At 42.8% G+C, this 16545-nt stretch overlaps 2 protein-coding genes across 7 annotated transcripts in view; one reads left to right on the plus strand and one right to left on the minus strand.

The window, feature by feature from the left end:
* Nucleotides 1-1920: 1920 nt before the first annotated feature.
* LOC143845080 (testis expressed protein 56-like) lies at nucleotides 1921-9160 on the plus strand. The gene is made up of 3 exons (XM_077353103.1): nucleotides 1921-2193; nucleotides 4106-4286; nucleotides 8848-9160. Exons 1-3 carry the CDS (start codon nucleotides 1953-1955, stop codon nucleotides 9110-9112), a joined length of 687 nt encoding a protein of 228 aa, XP_077209218.1. The 5' UTR covers nucleotides 1921-1952; the 3' UTR covers nucleotides 9113-9160.
* Nucleotides 8530-16545, minus strand: part of LOC143845078 (enoyl-CoA delta isomerase 2-like) — a 37470-nt gene continuing 29454 nt past the window's right edge. For all 6 annotated transcript variants that reach the window (XM_077353101.1, XM_077353097.1, XM_077353102.1 and 3 more), the window contains exons 7-10: nucleotides 15935-16055; nucleotides 13884-13973; nucleotides 12005-12148; nucleotides 8530-9429 (exon numbers count right to left, since the gene is read on the minus strand). In XM_077353101.1, the coding sequence (XP_077209216.1) occupies nucleotides 9274-9429; nucleotides 12005-12148; nucleotides 13884-13973; nucleotides 15935-16055 (511 nt within the window). In that variant the 3' untranslated portion in view covers nucleotides 8530-9273. The remainder of the gene's footprint in view (nucleotides 9430-12004; nucleotides 12149-13883; nucleotides 13974-15934; nucleotides 16056-16545) is intronic.

The following is a 16545-nucleotide window of genomic DNA, read 5'->3' on the forward strand; positions in this document are numbered from 1 at the left end:
AAAAAGATTGCAACTTTAGTTTCATAAGATCAGAAAAACAAATTTATTTGGGAGCCTAACTGGCCTCTAGCCAGTGACCAGTGTCCCCCAGTTTCTTCACCTCCCTGTATTTATGCAAAAGGATATCTTCACAGTGTAACACACAGACTTTGATATGTCTTCCCAATGATTTCAATTTGAACATCTTAGTGAGTGTTTGCAATAGCGGGCATAAATATTCATTTAGACTTGCATAGCATGATCTTGTGCATGTTTATTTAAAAGTATTAGTTCCACTTTCAATTTATTTATTTATTTTATTTATTTTTTAGATTTATATACCGCCCTCCCTGAAGGCTCATCAATGGGACTTGATGCCAAATAAGTCAATTATAACTGAAGCCTTGAATATGATAGCATGAATACCTTTTTCAAATGTGTCAAAGTCCCTAGAATGGAAATTTAAAATTTGACTTTGGAATAACTTCGGTCTAGGAGGGCCTGGTATGGATCCAAGTAATAAAAGTAATGACTTCAAAAGTCATTGTATTTAATGAACTATTGATGACTTGACTTTAGACATTATTTCCTCCCATTATTATAATTATTAAAGTGATTAGCCCTAATATTGACAGTGCTAGAAAGGTTACGTATGACTTTTGCATTATAGTCTCATTTTCATGCATTTAATATTCTGTTCCACATTGTTTTTCTTTAGAAATTGTGCTTTAGGATTTATTATCCTGGGGCTCACTGTTTTCCTCTTGTAGAAAATTACTGTCAGTGTCAGATACCAAGTTATACAAGAACGAAGATCAATGTTTTCTTGTTCTTAAAATGAACTGACGCTCTCTTTCTTGAATAATGTGTGACTGTGATTTTCTGAAGAGTAATTAAACTTGGTAATTTACCCTGTTCATGTATGAGGAAACAATAATATTCAGTGATATAGGATGTAGGCACTACACATATGGTTACCATTCAAAAGGTGAGATTGGGTACACTCTACACTAAAAAAAAAAGAAACTAACCACTGTCGAGATGGACTGTCTAAGGGGAAAGACAAGTGGATCTTTTTCTGCTGTTCTTCATTCTCCACCAAATGGTTTTTAGAATGTCAATTCACACAGTCCCAGTTGTTCTGAATGCTCTGCATTTGGATTTGCTGTTCCTGGGCCCGGCAGAAGGCCCCCTCCCGCCCGGCCAGAACCTCGGGGCTTCTGCCGGGCCCAGGAACAGACTTGCCCTGTCATAGATGCAGTGAGGGTCTCCCTGGGCCTGGCAGAAGGCCCGTATCCTGGCCGGCCCCCACCCGACCTCAAGTCTGCCAGCGCAGGAATGGCCACCGTGAGGCAAAGGTGGGGCATGTGGGGGGTGGGGGGTCAGTCCTGGGGCAAGGGGCCTATCAGCAGCCGTGCATCGGGAGGCCCTCTGCTTGTCAGTCCGGGGTCAGGGGCCAATCACTGCCCCCCCCATCCCGGACAGCTCCCACCCACCCCTACCCCTTACTGTTTTATTTATACCGCTCTGTTTTATGACGTTAAAGTCTGTGTTGTGTTTTTGACCTATGTTACATATTTTAAACTGTTTGGATATGGTAGGAAAGGCAGCATATAAATATTCAACAAATGAAAGCAACAAAGTAGCCGGGTTTATTTAGATGAGAGTAAAATCTGGCAACCATTGATTTTAGGAGTTCAGTTGTTGGCCAACAACATTGGCCTGTAATAAATGAGGCTTCTTCCTTCCCCGTATCTTCTTGTGATGTCACACTGCTCTTGTGACACTTAGGCTGCATAGCAGTAGGGGTTAGGGAAGAGTTATCCACCATTAGAACAAATTGTCTGTGGCTGGTGTAGAAAGAAGAGACAGAAAAGATTGTTTTTGTTCACTACGGTGGTAGTTTACTGTCCTCAGGGCGTGGGTGGGCGGGAGCTCAGGTTAAAAAGAAAGGCACGATAACTTCCAAAAGGATGCCGTTGCGGAAGCTGTCATCATGGTGTCAGCGAACGAGAAAGATGGGACCTGTCATTACACCTGCCACAAGGTCTTCTCTGAACTTGCCACCATTGGTCACTTATCAGAAGCTGAAGCGCAGTGATAATGATGCAGACATAAATAGAGTGTTCCTAAAGATCTCGGCACTTCATTGCAAACTGCATGATCCCTTGAAGGAGCGGCTCCTCTGGTGTGCCTGTGGAGATGAAGGACGACGTATGTGCATACTGTACATAGGTGGGGCTGGGTGGCTGGCAGTTTTATCAGACCTGCTCTGGGGCTTCTAACAGCAGCCTACTAAGCAACAATGATTGGGCGTGGGGACCCTTGGCTTTTAATACCTATCTAAACTAGAAGAGATGGGGGGCGGGGGGGGGAAGCTTAGTCAAAGCTAAAATGGGATATGAAAAATATTTGCTCAAAGGAGTAGAATTGTAGTAGTGACACACTTCTAGGCCAGGCTTTCTCAACCAGGGTTTTGTGAAACCCTGGGGCTTCTTGACAGCTCTGGGCCTCCTGAATGGGTGGGAATATATATGTGTGTGTGTGTATGTATAGGGAATAGGGCTAGGATAGGGCAAGTATAGCCCGGGCAGGTATAGCCATGAACAAAGGCTTGTTTTTATCTTGCTTTAGAACTTTTTACTATTTAGGACATCTTGAAGCCTCCAAAACATAAGGTGACACTTGCATTCCGAAGGGGTTGAACACTCTAAAGTGTTGTTATCATACCATATTGCAGCATCTTTATATGTTTTTTGTTTTGTTTTGAAGTTGTTGTTTTTTTGCCGAGTCTGCATCTAGGGTTATAACCCTTAGCTGCTGCAGCCTGAGAAGTCATGCTTGTTCCTTAATAAGAGAGATGATAACAAAGGCCAAAAACTGCATTAATGCTACTTTGCAGAAGATTAAAGGAATATCTCAAGTGGGATAAAGTAAAGATTATATTTCAATAAAATTAATCCTCCCTAGATAGGGAAAGCTTTAACACTGCCCATTTGGAAAGCTCCAATATTTTGCGAGAAATACTTTATTTAAGAAGTGTAAGAATAAAAGAAGTAAAAACCTGTTGAAAAAGAGATGGGTGTGTGTGTGTGTGTGTGTGTGTGTGGAATCCCACATTTTCCTGAATAGAACACAGACAGTAAAAAGACATGCTTGAGCTATACATTTGTGATTTAACAGCTCTTGATGGTAAATTGTTGTGATCCTGTTATATGATCTTTGTAAGGTTAGAAAATGCATTCCCATCTCTTTTCAATGTAAGGTCTTTGCTCTCCCCATGGCAGATCTTGCCGCATACAAAGTACACAAGTGAAACTTACATCCGAGAAGGCAGGCACTAAACACTGGAATAAATTTGCATCAGTAGGCTATGGCGTACACAGAGTTTTCATCTGGTGTCATAGTTTTCTTAAGGAGAAAATTTTCCTCTCTTGAAAACGGTTATGGGATTAGTGCTCACAATGTAACAGAAGCTTGCCAGATCTTATTAAAGGCCTGCAAACTGGTTTTTCCATGCAACCAATATATTTACTTCAGTTTTAGTCCGCTTTTCTCATTTGAAGACAGGAGTAGAAAAACAAATAGATTTATATCCCATGTCCCTTTTCATCCATACCTCTCGCAGCAGAACATTACATGCTCTTGCTGTAGCTGTGGCTAGAACGATAATATTCTGCAATAGTCCAATGATTGCACCTTACCCCACCATTGGAACTTTCAGAATCAAGAACAGTGGAATTTGTGTGGTGAGGGAATGGTGAGGAGAAATGGTGTTTGTGTGGTGAGTGAAAAATTGGCAAAAATAACTTGGCTCATCATCAGAAGTACCCATCCGGCAGAGGAAAATGAACATGGGATACAATCCATAGATAGGGTAACAGCTGATGTCTCTTGGATCCAGGGTAACACATAACAGTGAAAATTAGCATTTGTAATTAAAGGAGACTTTTCCTAAGCTTTGGGAGCATAATTTTCAACATGTCTCTGTGAAATGAGGGCAGCGGCATGTTGTTTTCATGTGCTAGGCTCCAGTGTTAATGACACTCCAGAGGACCAGTAAGAGGGCGGCACATTAAGGTCCCAATAATATCCTCAAATTCTTATTTTTCTGTTCTCTCTGTAGATGATGAAACCTCCTTTGCCATGTTTGCTGCTAACAGGGAGTTACCTCAGGAGGTTTACAATTCACCAAAGCCAGATCATGTGCCCCTAAAGCACAGAACATATTCCAACAAGATGGCCGACACGTATAAAGGCTCTGGAACATACAGACGGGATGCCCCAATGGCGACTGTAATTGCAAGGTAAGATACTGTAGAATGCAAGGTACAGTTGTATCATAAGAGGTATTACAAATATATATGCAATTAGATATCATCGATATATCTAATTCTCAACACTGCCCCTACTGTGGATACTTACATCTGGAGACTGCAGCCATGATCAGGCTAGATGAGAAAGCCCCCAGATTTGTAGAAAAATCTGAAATCTTTTTTTAAAAGGTGAGTTAACCCCACAAAAAACAGGACCTGTACCTTTATGGAAAAATGCCCTCTGCAGTGGCCATTGTGGTGCTTGCTAGGCAGCTAAAAAAATATTACTAGCTTTTAAATCTTGGTTTCTGTTAATAAAAGATAAGGAGATGGGAAAGGCCTCTTTCCATGCCTGATTTGGGCTTTGAAAGAGGATCCATGGATGAGGGCCAGCAGCAACCACTGGCAGGCCTGACGGTTCACTACTATTCAGCAGTAATCACTGTACAAAAGCCAATATATGAGTTTCACACTAGCATCTGGGAGGCACCAGTTTAAATCCCTGCTCTCCCATGGAGGCTCACTGGGTCACCTTGTCCTAGACACTTCCAATGTAGCGTACCTCACAGTGATGTTGTGAGTAAAAAGTGGAAGTCAGGAGAAGTATGTAAGCTGCTTTGGGTGCCCACTGGGGAGAAAGTATATAATTAATAAACCAGCTTGCCCAGAGGACTGCCTAATGCTTTATATGAAGCTGCCTGTACATTCTAACAATTGTTGGAGAATCTGCTTTTGGTGGCCCCACCTAACTGAGTTCAGAGAGGTAGCAAACCAGGAGAAACCACTGGAACTCTCTCCCGAGGCAAATTAATCTGTCTCCTTCCATTGCTGTGTTTCGCCAGTAATTGGGCACTGTTTTGTTTCATTGTTGATTCCATCAATGATCCTAACCAATGTTTATATCTTTAGCATGTATTTTAACTATTTTGCATGTATTTAAATTTTGGGTTTTACACTCTTTTAAATTGTTTTAATGATATGATTGGGAGGGGGAAGGATTTCCAGGTCCCTCCTGGCAACCAGCAGGGGAAAGGGAATAGACCTGGGAAAAGATAAAGGCACCGACCTCATTGCTGGTGTTGCACAGGAAGTGACATTATCACACCAGCTGTGTCCAGGTGACGCTCTGATATTTCCTCTTTCTTTCCTCTTCTGGCAGCCCCTACAGCCTCTCCTGTTTCCCTGCTTCCTTCCCACCTGCCAGCCAACATGTCTTTTAGATCCCACTTTTCTGCCCCTCCAAAGGCTGTCAATTTAAAACATGCAAAACAAAATTACACTATAAAACCATTAAAATCCCCCCCCCCCCCGGGTTGCCAGACCTCCTTGACAGGCAGGGATTCCCCTCTGCCAGGCCCTGCCTCCCCTGCTGCCAGTCACCTGACTCACAGAGAGATTTACCTGGATAAAGAGTAATGCTCAGGCCTTGTTGCTGGTGTTGTATAGGAAATGACATATCACACCAGTGATGTCCCAGTGATGTTCCAGTATTTGGCCAAAAACTCAACAGTAAAAGTGGCATGTATAACAGTTACACAGAAAATAGTACGAAACCCCAGACCAGGCCTGTGTATTGTGGAAACCAGCCCCCTGATGGGAACCAGCAGAACCATATCTGGGAATGAAGGGTCCTTTCCTTCTCAAAGATCAGCTGACATACTTTAAGCCCTGACTTCTGACTGCAAGGGAGAAGCAACCTGGTCTCTAGATTTCCTTCCTAGTCCCTTGGAAGGAGGGCTGCCTACTGGCCAGGAGAAAAATGTATATGAAAACACTTTCTCTCCATGTTGTTTCTTGTGTAGCAATCAAAGGTTATGCCAGTTGATTGGTATAAGGATTAAAAGCATTCTTAAAATCTAATTATACAGCCAGTACTGGTTGCAGTTTTAGCTATTTAAAGATGTAAAGAAGATTATTGAACAACACAGTGCACGACAAAGTGCTCAGATTTTTAGAGTTGTTGTGTATAGAAATACATAATTCCTGAACAGGGGGGAAATCTACATTCACATGATACCATAGAAATAAACCCAGCCCAATCCAAATGCAGAGCACTCCAAACAACTGAGACTGTGTGAATGGACATTTTAAAAAACAGTGAATCCCATTGAATTAACCAATTGGTGGGGAAGGAAGAACAGCAGAAAAAGATCCACTTGTCTTTCCCCTTCGACAGGGCATCTCGACAGTGGTTAGTTTTGGGTTTTTTTAAGTGTAGAGTGTACCCAATCTCACCTTTTGAATGGTAACAATATGTGTAGTGCCTACATATGCATAAACTCCTCTGGGAGTATGGAAATTACTTGGGTACTCATAGCACACTTAGCTGGATCTGGGTGGTGAAGCTGTAGCATCTGAAGTATGTTCAGAATCTGGACCAGCCTTTCTCAACTTTATGTAGTTAGGAAGCTTAGCTGTGGACACGCCCACCCAGAGCTCCTCCCCTCCCCAGGTCCATCATTGGCAATTGGGGGGGGGGCAGGTCAACATGACCGTATAGGGTCATATCACTTGATAAATGTTTAAGAAATTTTAAAAATATATTAAAAAAATAATTAACTCCCACCCATTAGGGAAAACCTTCCAGGGCCATCAAGAAACACCAGGCTTTCACAAAACCCTGGTTGAGAAAACCTAATCTACGTTAACATAGACAAAATCAATGAATGGGTCTAATTGTAAATTCAAAAGAAAGACACAGACGCTTAAGTTTATCTTGCCTCTTCTTTATAACACAACTCCTTAATGTCTCATTGCCTACCTACCCAGTTTTCATATGATTCTCACTCTTTTGTTGGGACTTCAACTTTTATTACTAGCTCTGCTTGTATTTTTAACAGCATTTCTTCGCTTACAGAAGTTTAGCTGTGAAACTTTTTCTTGGGATGGAGCAATACGAGAGAAACTGCACCTGATTTCTCTGCCTGGTAATCTTTTATCTGCTACATTTCCACAAGCCAAATTGCTGATAAAAGTGCAGGAAGAGAAATAGGTGTTTTTAAAGCAATTCTATGTATGCCACAATAGTTCTTAATTATAGACATCTTTTTGTATGTTTTCCCCTGACTTTTTACCAGCTTCCAAAGAATTAGAGATGAACTCCAAAGGCATGCTAATATTCCTGCCAAGAAATAAGAAAGGAACTCATTTTTCGTACTTTTTCAAGTACTCCTGTTTCTTTAGGGAACACAACTCTCTTTGCCTGTTTTAAATTTAGGATTTGGCTCAGTAATCACTATACTACTAAAAGCATTTATATTCAACCTCTAACTCTGTTCTCCTGGCAGCTAATTTAAAACCTAACAGTTAAACTCTGTGAAGGAAAAAAAAATCTACCTATGAAACTTTGAGGTTTCAAATAAGGAAAGCTAAATTAATGGCTAGGTAGGAAATAATCAGGTCATACTTCCTTACGCAATGTTCTCTCTGGAACAGACCACTCGGTGCAATTTATACTTGTCAGAAGACTGAAAAAGGGAAACAAAGTAGAATCAGGTATCATACTCTAGGGTACTTTAGCTACACAAAAAGCTATAGATGATGGAATACGGAAGTGGAAGATGTTCTTTGTCTTACAGGAGAGAGTCACAGTTTAATTCATCTGAATAGGGGAATAGCAATGTAAAGCCAAAGCTTTTTTTCTGTGGGGAATAAAACACCATTCAGTTAGTGAATTAACTTAGTGGTTTCAGTGGTATGTTGTTCTACTTGTTTCTCCCACTGCCTGATCATGTACAATTCCAACTAGTTGAGGTTGCCTGGTGGACTGAACTCAAGCAAACAAACTCACTCACTCTCTCACTCACTCTTTTTCTTGGCACCAAAGGCTCAAATTACACAGGATCATGCCATGTATGATTGTATCCCCCCCTCCCTCTAGTATCTTTAACTTGTTAATAATCTCTGTTAAAAATAGTAACCTGCTAATAATCCCCCAGAAGATCCATACACCCCACAGGTTAAAGAGGATCAACTGGGAGCAGACTCTGGGGTAATAGCCCTGTAGCCGTTTTATAGTCGGGAATGACAAATGTCCGTGAATGAGAAAATTTTATTTTTCAGAATGCAACTGGGTGAAATACGGCCACACAAGGGTGAACAAAACTTCAGCTCTCTCCTAGATTTGCAGGCACCAACCTTGCTACATACCTGAATGTCGCGTCAGGGCAGCCACAGAGGTAGAAAACGCAATTAAAATCCAAGGCAAAACAAAAGTTTGGCAATACCAGGAGGCTTTGCAGAATTAGACTGTTTATTCAAATCTTTTCATATATCCTTTCAGCCTTTAGTAGTTAAAAAATACTTTAAAATCCCTCTACACATCCTTTCAGTCTTTACAGCTCTTCTGCCTTAGGGAAGATGTCGTAAGTATCTGCTCAGTAAACAGTTGTGACACACAACAAGCGTCATATCACACAACAAAACATATGAAACTGTTGTACAGTCAGAACCCCTGGGCCCATAAACAAAACTTTGTAAATGAATACATTAAGTCAGATTTTCTACTAATACACGTCATGACAGTCTTCTTGTGTTTCCTCTTACACAACAGGTGGACACCAAACAGCATTTCAGGCCAACACGACCAGCAATCGACTGTTCAGGAGCTTGCAAAATTTGGTGACATTGAATCAGTGACCTCTTTTGGAAGGCAAACTATTGTCGTCGTATTCAAAGAGATTCGCTCCGCATGTAAAGCGATAAGAGCTTTCCCACCTCGTGGCCCAAACCAGAATTTGCAGTGTGTTTGGCATCATAAATTCATGTCCAAATACAAAAGGGATAGAAATCTGAGGTGGCCACCGTTAATGGCTTAAGCAACTCTGGGATCAATGCAATAAATGGATTACCCTTGTCAAAATTAAGGCACCATCTTGGATACTTACCTGGAATATTAATTTAGCCACATTTGTTGTTGTAGGAAAAGGGATTAGAAACTAGCTTTACAGAAAACTACTTGGCACAGTTGGGTGAGCAATTAGAGCTTTGATTTCTTTGTCAAGAAGCTCATGACAGCATTCATGCATTCATCGGAGAGCCACCTTTCTTTGAGACATTCACACTCTTGAGAATTAACTTCATGCAGCTTCTCCTTTTCCATGCTTCGGAGTAACTGCTTGGAGATTGCCAGGGACTACAGAGAAAATAAAATTAAAACGCCCATGGTTAGTATGGAAGAAACAGTACCAAGCAACATTTTTCTGGAACCAGAGCTGTACATACACAAAGTTCAAAATACCCCAATAGCTGTTCTATTGCAAAGGAACTTCAAGAACAGACTAGACAGGGAAATTACTAAATGTCATTTGGGGGGGGGGGGGGTGTATTACAGCACTCCAAACAAGGGAATCCCCAGGACTCAACAGGGATATTGCTTTCTTATCTCACTACATATGCTAATAATCCCCCAAAAGAGCCATACATCCTCTTCATTTTATTTTAGGCCTTCTTTGGGATAATATAATTGAATAGTGATTGCAGTGTAACATAATGTAGAATAGTGGTCCCCAACCTTCTTGTAGTCGGGGACCGCCTCTGAGGGTGGGAGAGAGCCGGCGGCCCGGCCAAAGCAGCTGCACGTAAATGCGCATGCGTAGTTGCCATGCATGCGTGTTTCCGCCATTAGGTGGCGCTAACGCGCATGTGCAGAACAGCCGCAAGTGCGCGTTTTCGCCAGCAGGGGGTGCAAACACGCATGCGCGGCGGCTCCGTGCGTGCGTGTTTGCGTCGCTGGCGTGCCAGCGGCTGCGCCTGCCTCTTCCCCCCCTCTTGCTGCGGGGGGGGGGAAGGCAGGCGCGGCCGCTGGCGGTCCAGTACCATGGCCTTAGCGGCCCAGTACCGGGCTGCGGACCGGGGGTTGAAGACCCCTAATGTAGAATAATAGGATGCAATGTAATTGGAGACTGAAATTTAATTCTCAGGTCTGGGGACAGAACTCTCCCTGCTTGGATGGAGACTGACTGAACATAGTGACATGTTTTCTTTTAAATTCTAGTGAGTAGCCATGCTGTTCTAAAACAGCAGAAGAAATTTGGAGTCCAGGGGCACCTTTATGGCCAACAACGTTTTATTCAAGGTACTAGGGACAAAACTTTGCCCCTAGTACCTTGAATAAAACTTTGTTGGTCATAAAGGTGTCCCTGTACTCTAGGTTTTCTTTTAATTACTCCCAGGATCCACAATTGGGGAGGCCCGTGTCCATTAATTTTCCATCTTGACATTTTTATTTCCTTGCAACGTTTCTTTCACCCTGAGTTGAATCAAAATGAAAGATGCCCTTATGAACTTAGTTTGTTATTCCTGTAGGCCCTGTTTATCTGCAAAACATCTTTATTATACTGTATACTAAACCATGACTGACTTTCTCTTTATATATGTAGTTGGGTGATTACCATTTCATTGTCTGATGAAGTGTGCCATTCTTACAATATGTTGGTCTTAAAGGTGAAAGCAAAAAAAAGTTTGTATGTATAAAAATATGCACAATAATACAACAATATGTAAATCAAAAATTACGAGTCCTGTTTATTATCCAGTTCTTGGAAGCCAAAGGAAAATTTCTCTATAATGCATGCTGAACAGGATTCCAGTACAACAAAGTCTGTTTTGTAACTTTTTTCAGCAGCATTAGCCAAGTATCAGGACGTAAGCTCTCAATGGCACCTGTTTCACAATGGCTTGTGTCTCACCTCTTAGTTGAGTGACTGCAGGAGGTATATTTTTGTGGCTACTGATCCTCCATGTGTTTGCCCTGATGGCTGACTATTTTGCATGAGAAGAAGGTCCCTTATGCCAGTGCAGTCTTTCTCAACTTTTTTACCATTGAGAAACCCCAGAAACATTCCTCAGGCTTCGAGATACCCCAGAAGTGGCACAATGGTGCAGAATATGGTTGGGAAGCAGAGCTGTATACACCCCCACCTGAGGCCCCTCCCCTTCCCACCCCCTCCAGGCCCATCATTGGCTATTTTGGGAGGGAGTTAACATGACAATATACGGTCATATTACCTGATAAATAAAATTTTAAAATATATTAAAAATTAATTAACAGCCACCCATTTGGGAAACCCTTCCAGGGCCATCAAGAAACCCCAGGATATCACAAAAGTCCACAAGATAAGCTTAAACCAGCCAGTACTGTTGCTACCTTTTGGAATTTAAAAAAAACAGGAGTTAAAAATAAACAGGCCTTGCCATTTATTGCAAAAAGAAGACGTCATCTGCCAGATTTGGATTAAAGCTTAAACCAAGTCTTGGACTTGGTGCATGACACCAGACCAGACATCTCTCTGCCTCTCAATCTGAGTCTCATTATCTTAACACCGCCCGCAGCGCCGCGGACTAAATAATGCGGTAAGGGCTGGTGGGGAGGAGTTAGGGCGGGCTCTGTCCGGGATGTGGAAGGGTGCCGATTAGCCCCTTCCTCGGACTGACAATTGGAGGGCCCAATCTAATCATGCAGCTAGCTGTGTGACCGTGGGTTAGTCACAGTTCTCTTAGGGCCGTTCTAAGAGCAGTTCTCTCAGAGCTCTCTCAGCCCTGCTTAGCCCACAGGGTGTCTGTTGTGGAGAAAGGAAGGGAAAGGCGTTTGTAAGCCGCTTTGGAGCTCTTTTGGATAGCGAAACGCGGGGTATTAAAAAGAAAACAGCTCTTCTTCTTCTCCCAAGCATTGCATATATACAATTATTTAAATGGTTTTTAATACTGACATTTGGGGGGAGATTCGCGTAATTATTGAGCCTTGCCCACACTTCTTTTTGGAAGGTCTTGTCAGGGAAGACTTCAGTCACAAGCCCCACTGAGCAGGCTTCTTCCGCAGTCAGCTTCTTGTTGAAGAGCAGCATCTCAGTCGCCTGCATGGAAGAAAACATGCAAACAACACTTCCCAGTCTGATTTGTTGCATCAGCTGCTAATTTTGGCATTCTGTTCAATATTTGTTTGGTAGCATTCCCAGTCTTGCTAGGATTCTTGCTTTCCAGGACAGCATCAATTCAGGCGCAAAAGTTATTTTATTTTAATTTATTTACTTGATTTATTAACTGCCTCCCTTTGCATTGAGGCTCAGGGAGGCGTACAACATTTCCTGCAACAGTGTTAAAATCAGAATAAAATAACTGTAATAGTAATAATAAAAACGCTGATCAAACCCTAGTTTTCTCTTAATATGACTATGCCTGGAGATGTGTGGGTTTCTGCATCCTCTGCCTCTCCTCACATACCACTAGCGAGTGAGTTATTTCTGTTTTATGGCACACAGTAGTTTGCTGTTACATCTGACATGGCAAAGTACAACCTGCATTTTCTTCAGGATTCCAAATCAGGGTTAAACCATGGACACCAGCCTCCAGGTGACCACCTAGAGATCCCCTGGAATTATAGCTCATCCCCAAACTACAGATCCATTCCCCCGAAGAAAATGGATGATTTGGAGGGTGGCATGGTACCTCTCTGAGCCTCTGAGGTCCTTCTCCTCCCATCTCCAAATCTCCTCTTACTAAGATGGCAACTCGGAAGTGAAAGCAGCTTTAAGAATCTCTCCTTACAATTTCAAAAGTCATCCCCTGGCTGAAACTGACCAACGAGCAAAGACCAACCAGCAGCATAGAAGAAAGAAAAGAAAAAAACTCAGCAATCCAATTTTTTCTCATTAGTATGCAGAGTAATACCTGGAATTTGAAGGAGAAAAATCAGAGAAAGAAGAAATGTGCAGAATGCAGGAACAGAATGTGACTAGGATGCAAATCAAAGGGAGAATTTCCTCCAGCCCAGACTGGCCAAAGATTGGGGTGGGTGGGGCGGCATCATCTAGGTATGGAATTCGAGTCACTGTGATAGGCAGGTAGTTGTGAATTTCCTGCATTCTGCAGGAGGTTGGACTAGATGACCTTGGAGGTCCGTTCCAACTCGATAATTCTATGATTCCGGCTTCAATTCAGTGATAATCAGAATCAAGCTGTGCATGCAGAAATGTCGTTCAAAGCATACATCCTTAAAACACTGTGCTTATGGCAACATAGCTTTATTCTTTTGGTTAGCTCTTCAGATGATCTAAGTGAGCAGAAGGTGTTCTAAGTGAAGGTGGGGTGGATGGCACTGCACTAATTATGCTTTGGAGGGAAACCTTTGTAAGCTACTTATGCGCTTTAGATTCCAAGTCAGGCTGTATAGCTCAATTAGTAAGATGCCAGCTTGAAGATCAGAAGTGTATTAGTTCAAAACTACCTGTGGGTGTTATTTGTTTCTTCTTACAGAACTGGGTATGCCGATTCCATTTATAGTTAAGCGTTCTGTCTGCTCTGATGGACTCAGAACCAAAAAGAGCCTGTCCTCCTTATGCCTCTTCCTCTTCTCCCAACTTAGGCATGTTCCTATGAACATGTTATAGAGACTATATGTGTAGAAGTGTTTATACATAGGACATTTGGAAACCTGGGTGGTGTGTGTGTGGCGGGGTACATGTAACAAATCTGCCTGCACAAAATCACAAAAGGACTTTAAAATGTTACTTTTAAAATAAACTGAAAGTGTTTTTCATGATAAAATGAGCCTCCTATACCACAGAATCTCAAATTTCAATAGGTCCTCACCTTTGCTAAGCCCATAATTTTTGGAAATACATATGAGGAACATCCTTCTGGACTCTGACCCAGCGTGCTAAAAGGGGTGTGAAATGTAGCCTGCATTAAAAAAACCAAAACAGACAATTTAAATTCAAGACCCCAAACATTAATATGTCAATTTCAGAGAGGGACTTTATAAACCAGGGGTACTAATGACAATTGCCCTGGAGGGCATTTAAATGCAGTTAGGCAACATGCGTGGCTCTAGCAACAAAAACCAATGTCACTTTTATGGAATATGAAGGAACTGTGCCCACCTTGACTTCTCAAACACAATTAATGATACCCAAGTCATCCAGAATAAGGCCAAATGCAGCTTAGTATATACACTTAACATACTAAAGCCCAGGTACTTGGTAGGCATGATAAAGTTCATGTGAAAACAATGCCACCTTTTAAATGTATATTATTTGCAAAACTTGTGTTTATTATTGAAACCATTTTAGAACAGACAATTTGATCAGCAAGTATTTTGTACCTCCAAATGTATTTCATTTGAAATAACAGGAGATAGCTTCTTGTATATCAGCGCAGTTATACTTCTACATCATTTCTAAAAGGACTCATATGCAAAACATTTTATACCCACAGCTCATGTAAATCCACCACTTAACTAAGCTTCAGCAGCTAGGAGAAAACCAATGCAAACAGACTATGCTATGGGCTGGCCGCATTCAGACACCCAGTTAACCAGCTATATAAAAATGTTCACAAACCCAGATTACCGGACTCATGCATGTTGACTGCTCCACCCCCTCTCTTCTTGAAAGAATGATGGTTTACACACACAACATTTCTAGATATTTATTTTCCTTCAGCTAACTGGGAACTTAAAGCAGGACTACACCCTGGTTCAGCCTGCATGGATAAAACTGACTCCATTTAGGCTGCACTCCTGTGTTTGGTTGCTATAGTTAACGAAAGTTAATATTAAACTCCAAATTCTTTCATTGGCCCATTATGCACGGCCGCCGAAACGGCGATTTCGGGTCACATGGAAAACGCGGAGGGGGAAGACGCGACGCATACCGGTTATACACGGGGCGGGGCGCGACGGCGGCAAAACCCAGAGTAACCGATTATGCACGCGCCGATCCGGGCGCCGCTTCTGGCTGCGCCCCGCTCACCCGGAAGCTGCGCTTTCTTCCGCGTTTCACTGACGCGGCTTTTTCGGAGGCATGCACCGAAGCTGCAGCCGGTTGCAGCCGGCTCCGTGCGTTATCCGTGCTTTTAGTCGCCGCCATTCCACCCCGAATGTGCGCTAAAACCCCCGTGCATAATGGGTCATTGTGGGGTTGTGTGAGAAGGAAAGGGGGAAATGCTGAGTATGTGTCTAAGCCTAGCAGAAGGTAGGTTCTTGCCCATTCTGATTTAACCCAAGGACTGTTCGATCTCTGAATGCAGCCCCTTTCTGCAGTTCCAGCTTGCAGTCCCAAAGGAACAACAGAAGAGGACCCCTCTTTCAAATCTCACAGAAACCCTCTACTCGCCATCTGGACTCCGCAGCGGCTTCAATTCAGAGCAATCTTGGCCACTGACACATTGATCAGCTCGTGGAGGAGCACTTTTCAGGCAGGATTTGTAATTAGGGGTGAAAGTCCCAAGGTGGGACCTGGGGGTCTTCCAGAATTACAGGTCAGCTCCAGACAAGAGATCAGTTCCCCTGGAGAAAATGGAGGCTTCGGAGGGGGGACTCCATAGCATTGTACTCCTCTGAGGTCCCTCCCTGCCCGAAATCCCACCCACTGCCATCTTTCCAGGTATCTGCCAACCCAGAGCTGGCAACCCTATTTGTAATGGTTCCATTTTGTATCACCAGGCAGGCAAGCTGAGCACCAAGCCTGTTCATTTGTATGAGTTTTACTGTAGTTTTATTACTGTTTGATGATGCTCTCAGCTGGTCCTTCAGGAACAAAAGGGAACCTACAAATTAAACGCATACATGCAGCCATAAAGCAGCTTCTCTTTCTATGAAGGCTTCCTATTGGAGAGGGGAGATAATAGTGCAGAAGACTTACCCTGTCGGTAGAATAGACCACATCAAAAAGCCCAAGGACTGTAACAGAGATCCCCACAGCTGGCCCATTCACCACAGCAATCAAAGGCTTAGGGAAATCAATAAAATGATTGACAAAGTTTCTGAAAAGAGAAAGGCGCAGTCTTCCTCACTGCCAGTAATTTAGCCTGTGTCACACACACACACTGGAATTCTGCCCCGCAGGGTAATAATGCGGACATTCCATCGTCCCCGAATGAACAGTGACAAATCATTTTAAAATACCCAGTGCAAATGCTAACATTTTCTGTTACTTTAAGCCTTGCATATAAATATTCTTCCTTAGCACCCATCCTTAAGATGAATTACAAAAACTAGAGTATCTAACATGCCCCTCAAGAGCAACGGAGTGGAACTTTCCCATTTCCCTTTCCTCCTGTGGCTCGCTAAGGGCCAGTCTACATGCTCAGGTTCTGAACAAGCAGGGTCTAAGGTCCCTGGACCCAGCTCAGATTCCCTGCAGCACATAACAGCTGAGGGAATTGGCTTTTTAAAGAAAAGGAGAGCCCAAAGGGGTTGGACTAGTGCCACAAGGGGAGAAGGGATCCTGGCACCCCCTCCCCCAAGACATTT

This window comes from Paroedura picta, chromosome 9 (assembly GCF_049243985.1).
Source record: "Paroedura picta isolate Pp20150507F chromosome 9, Ppicta_v3.0, whole genome shotgun sequence".
Classification (NCBI taxonomy): Eukaryota; Metazoa; Chordata; class Lepidosauria; order Squamata; family Gekkonidae; genus Paroedura; species Paroedura picta.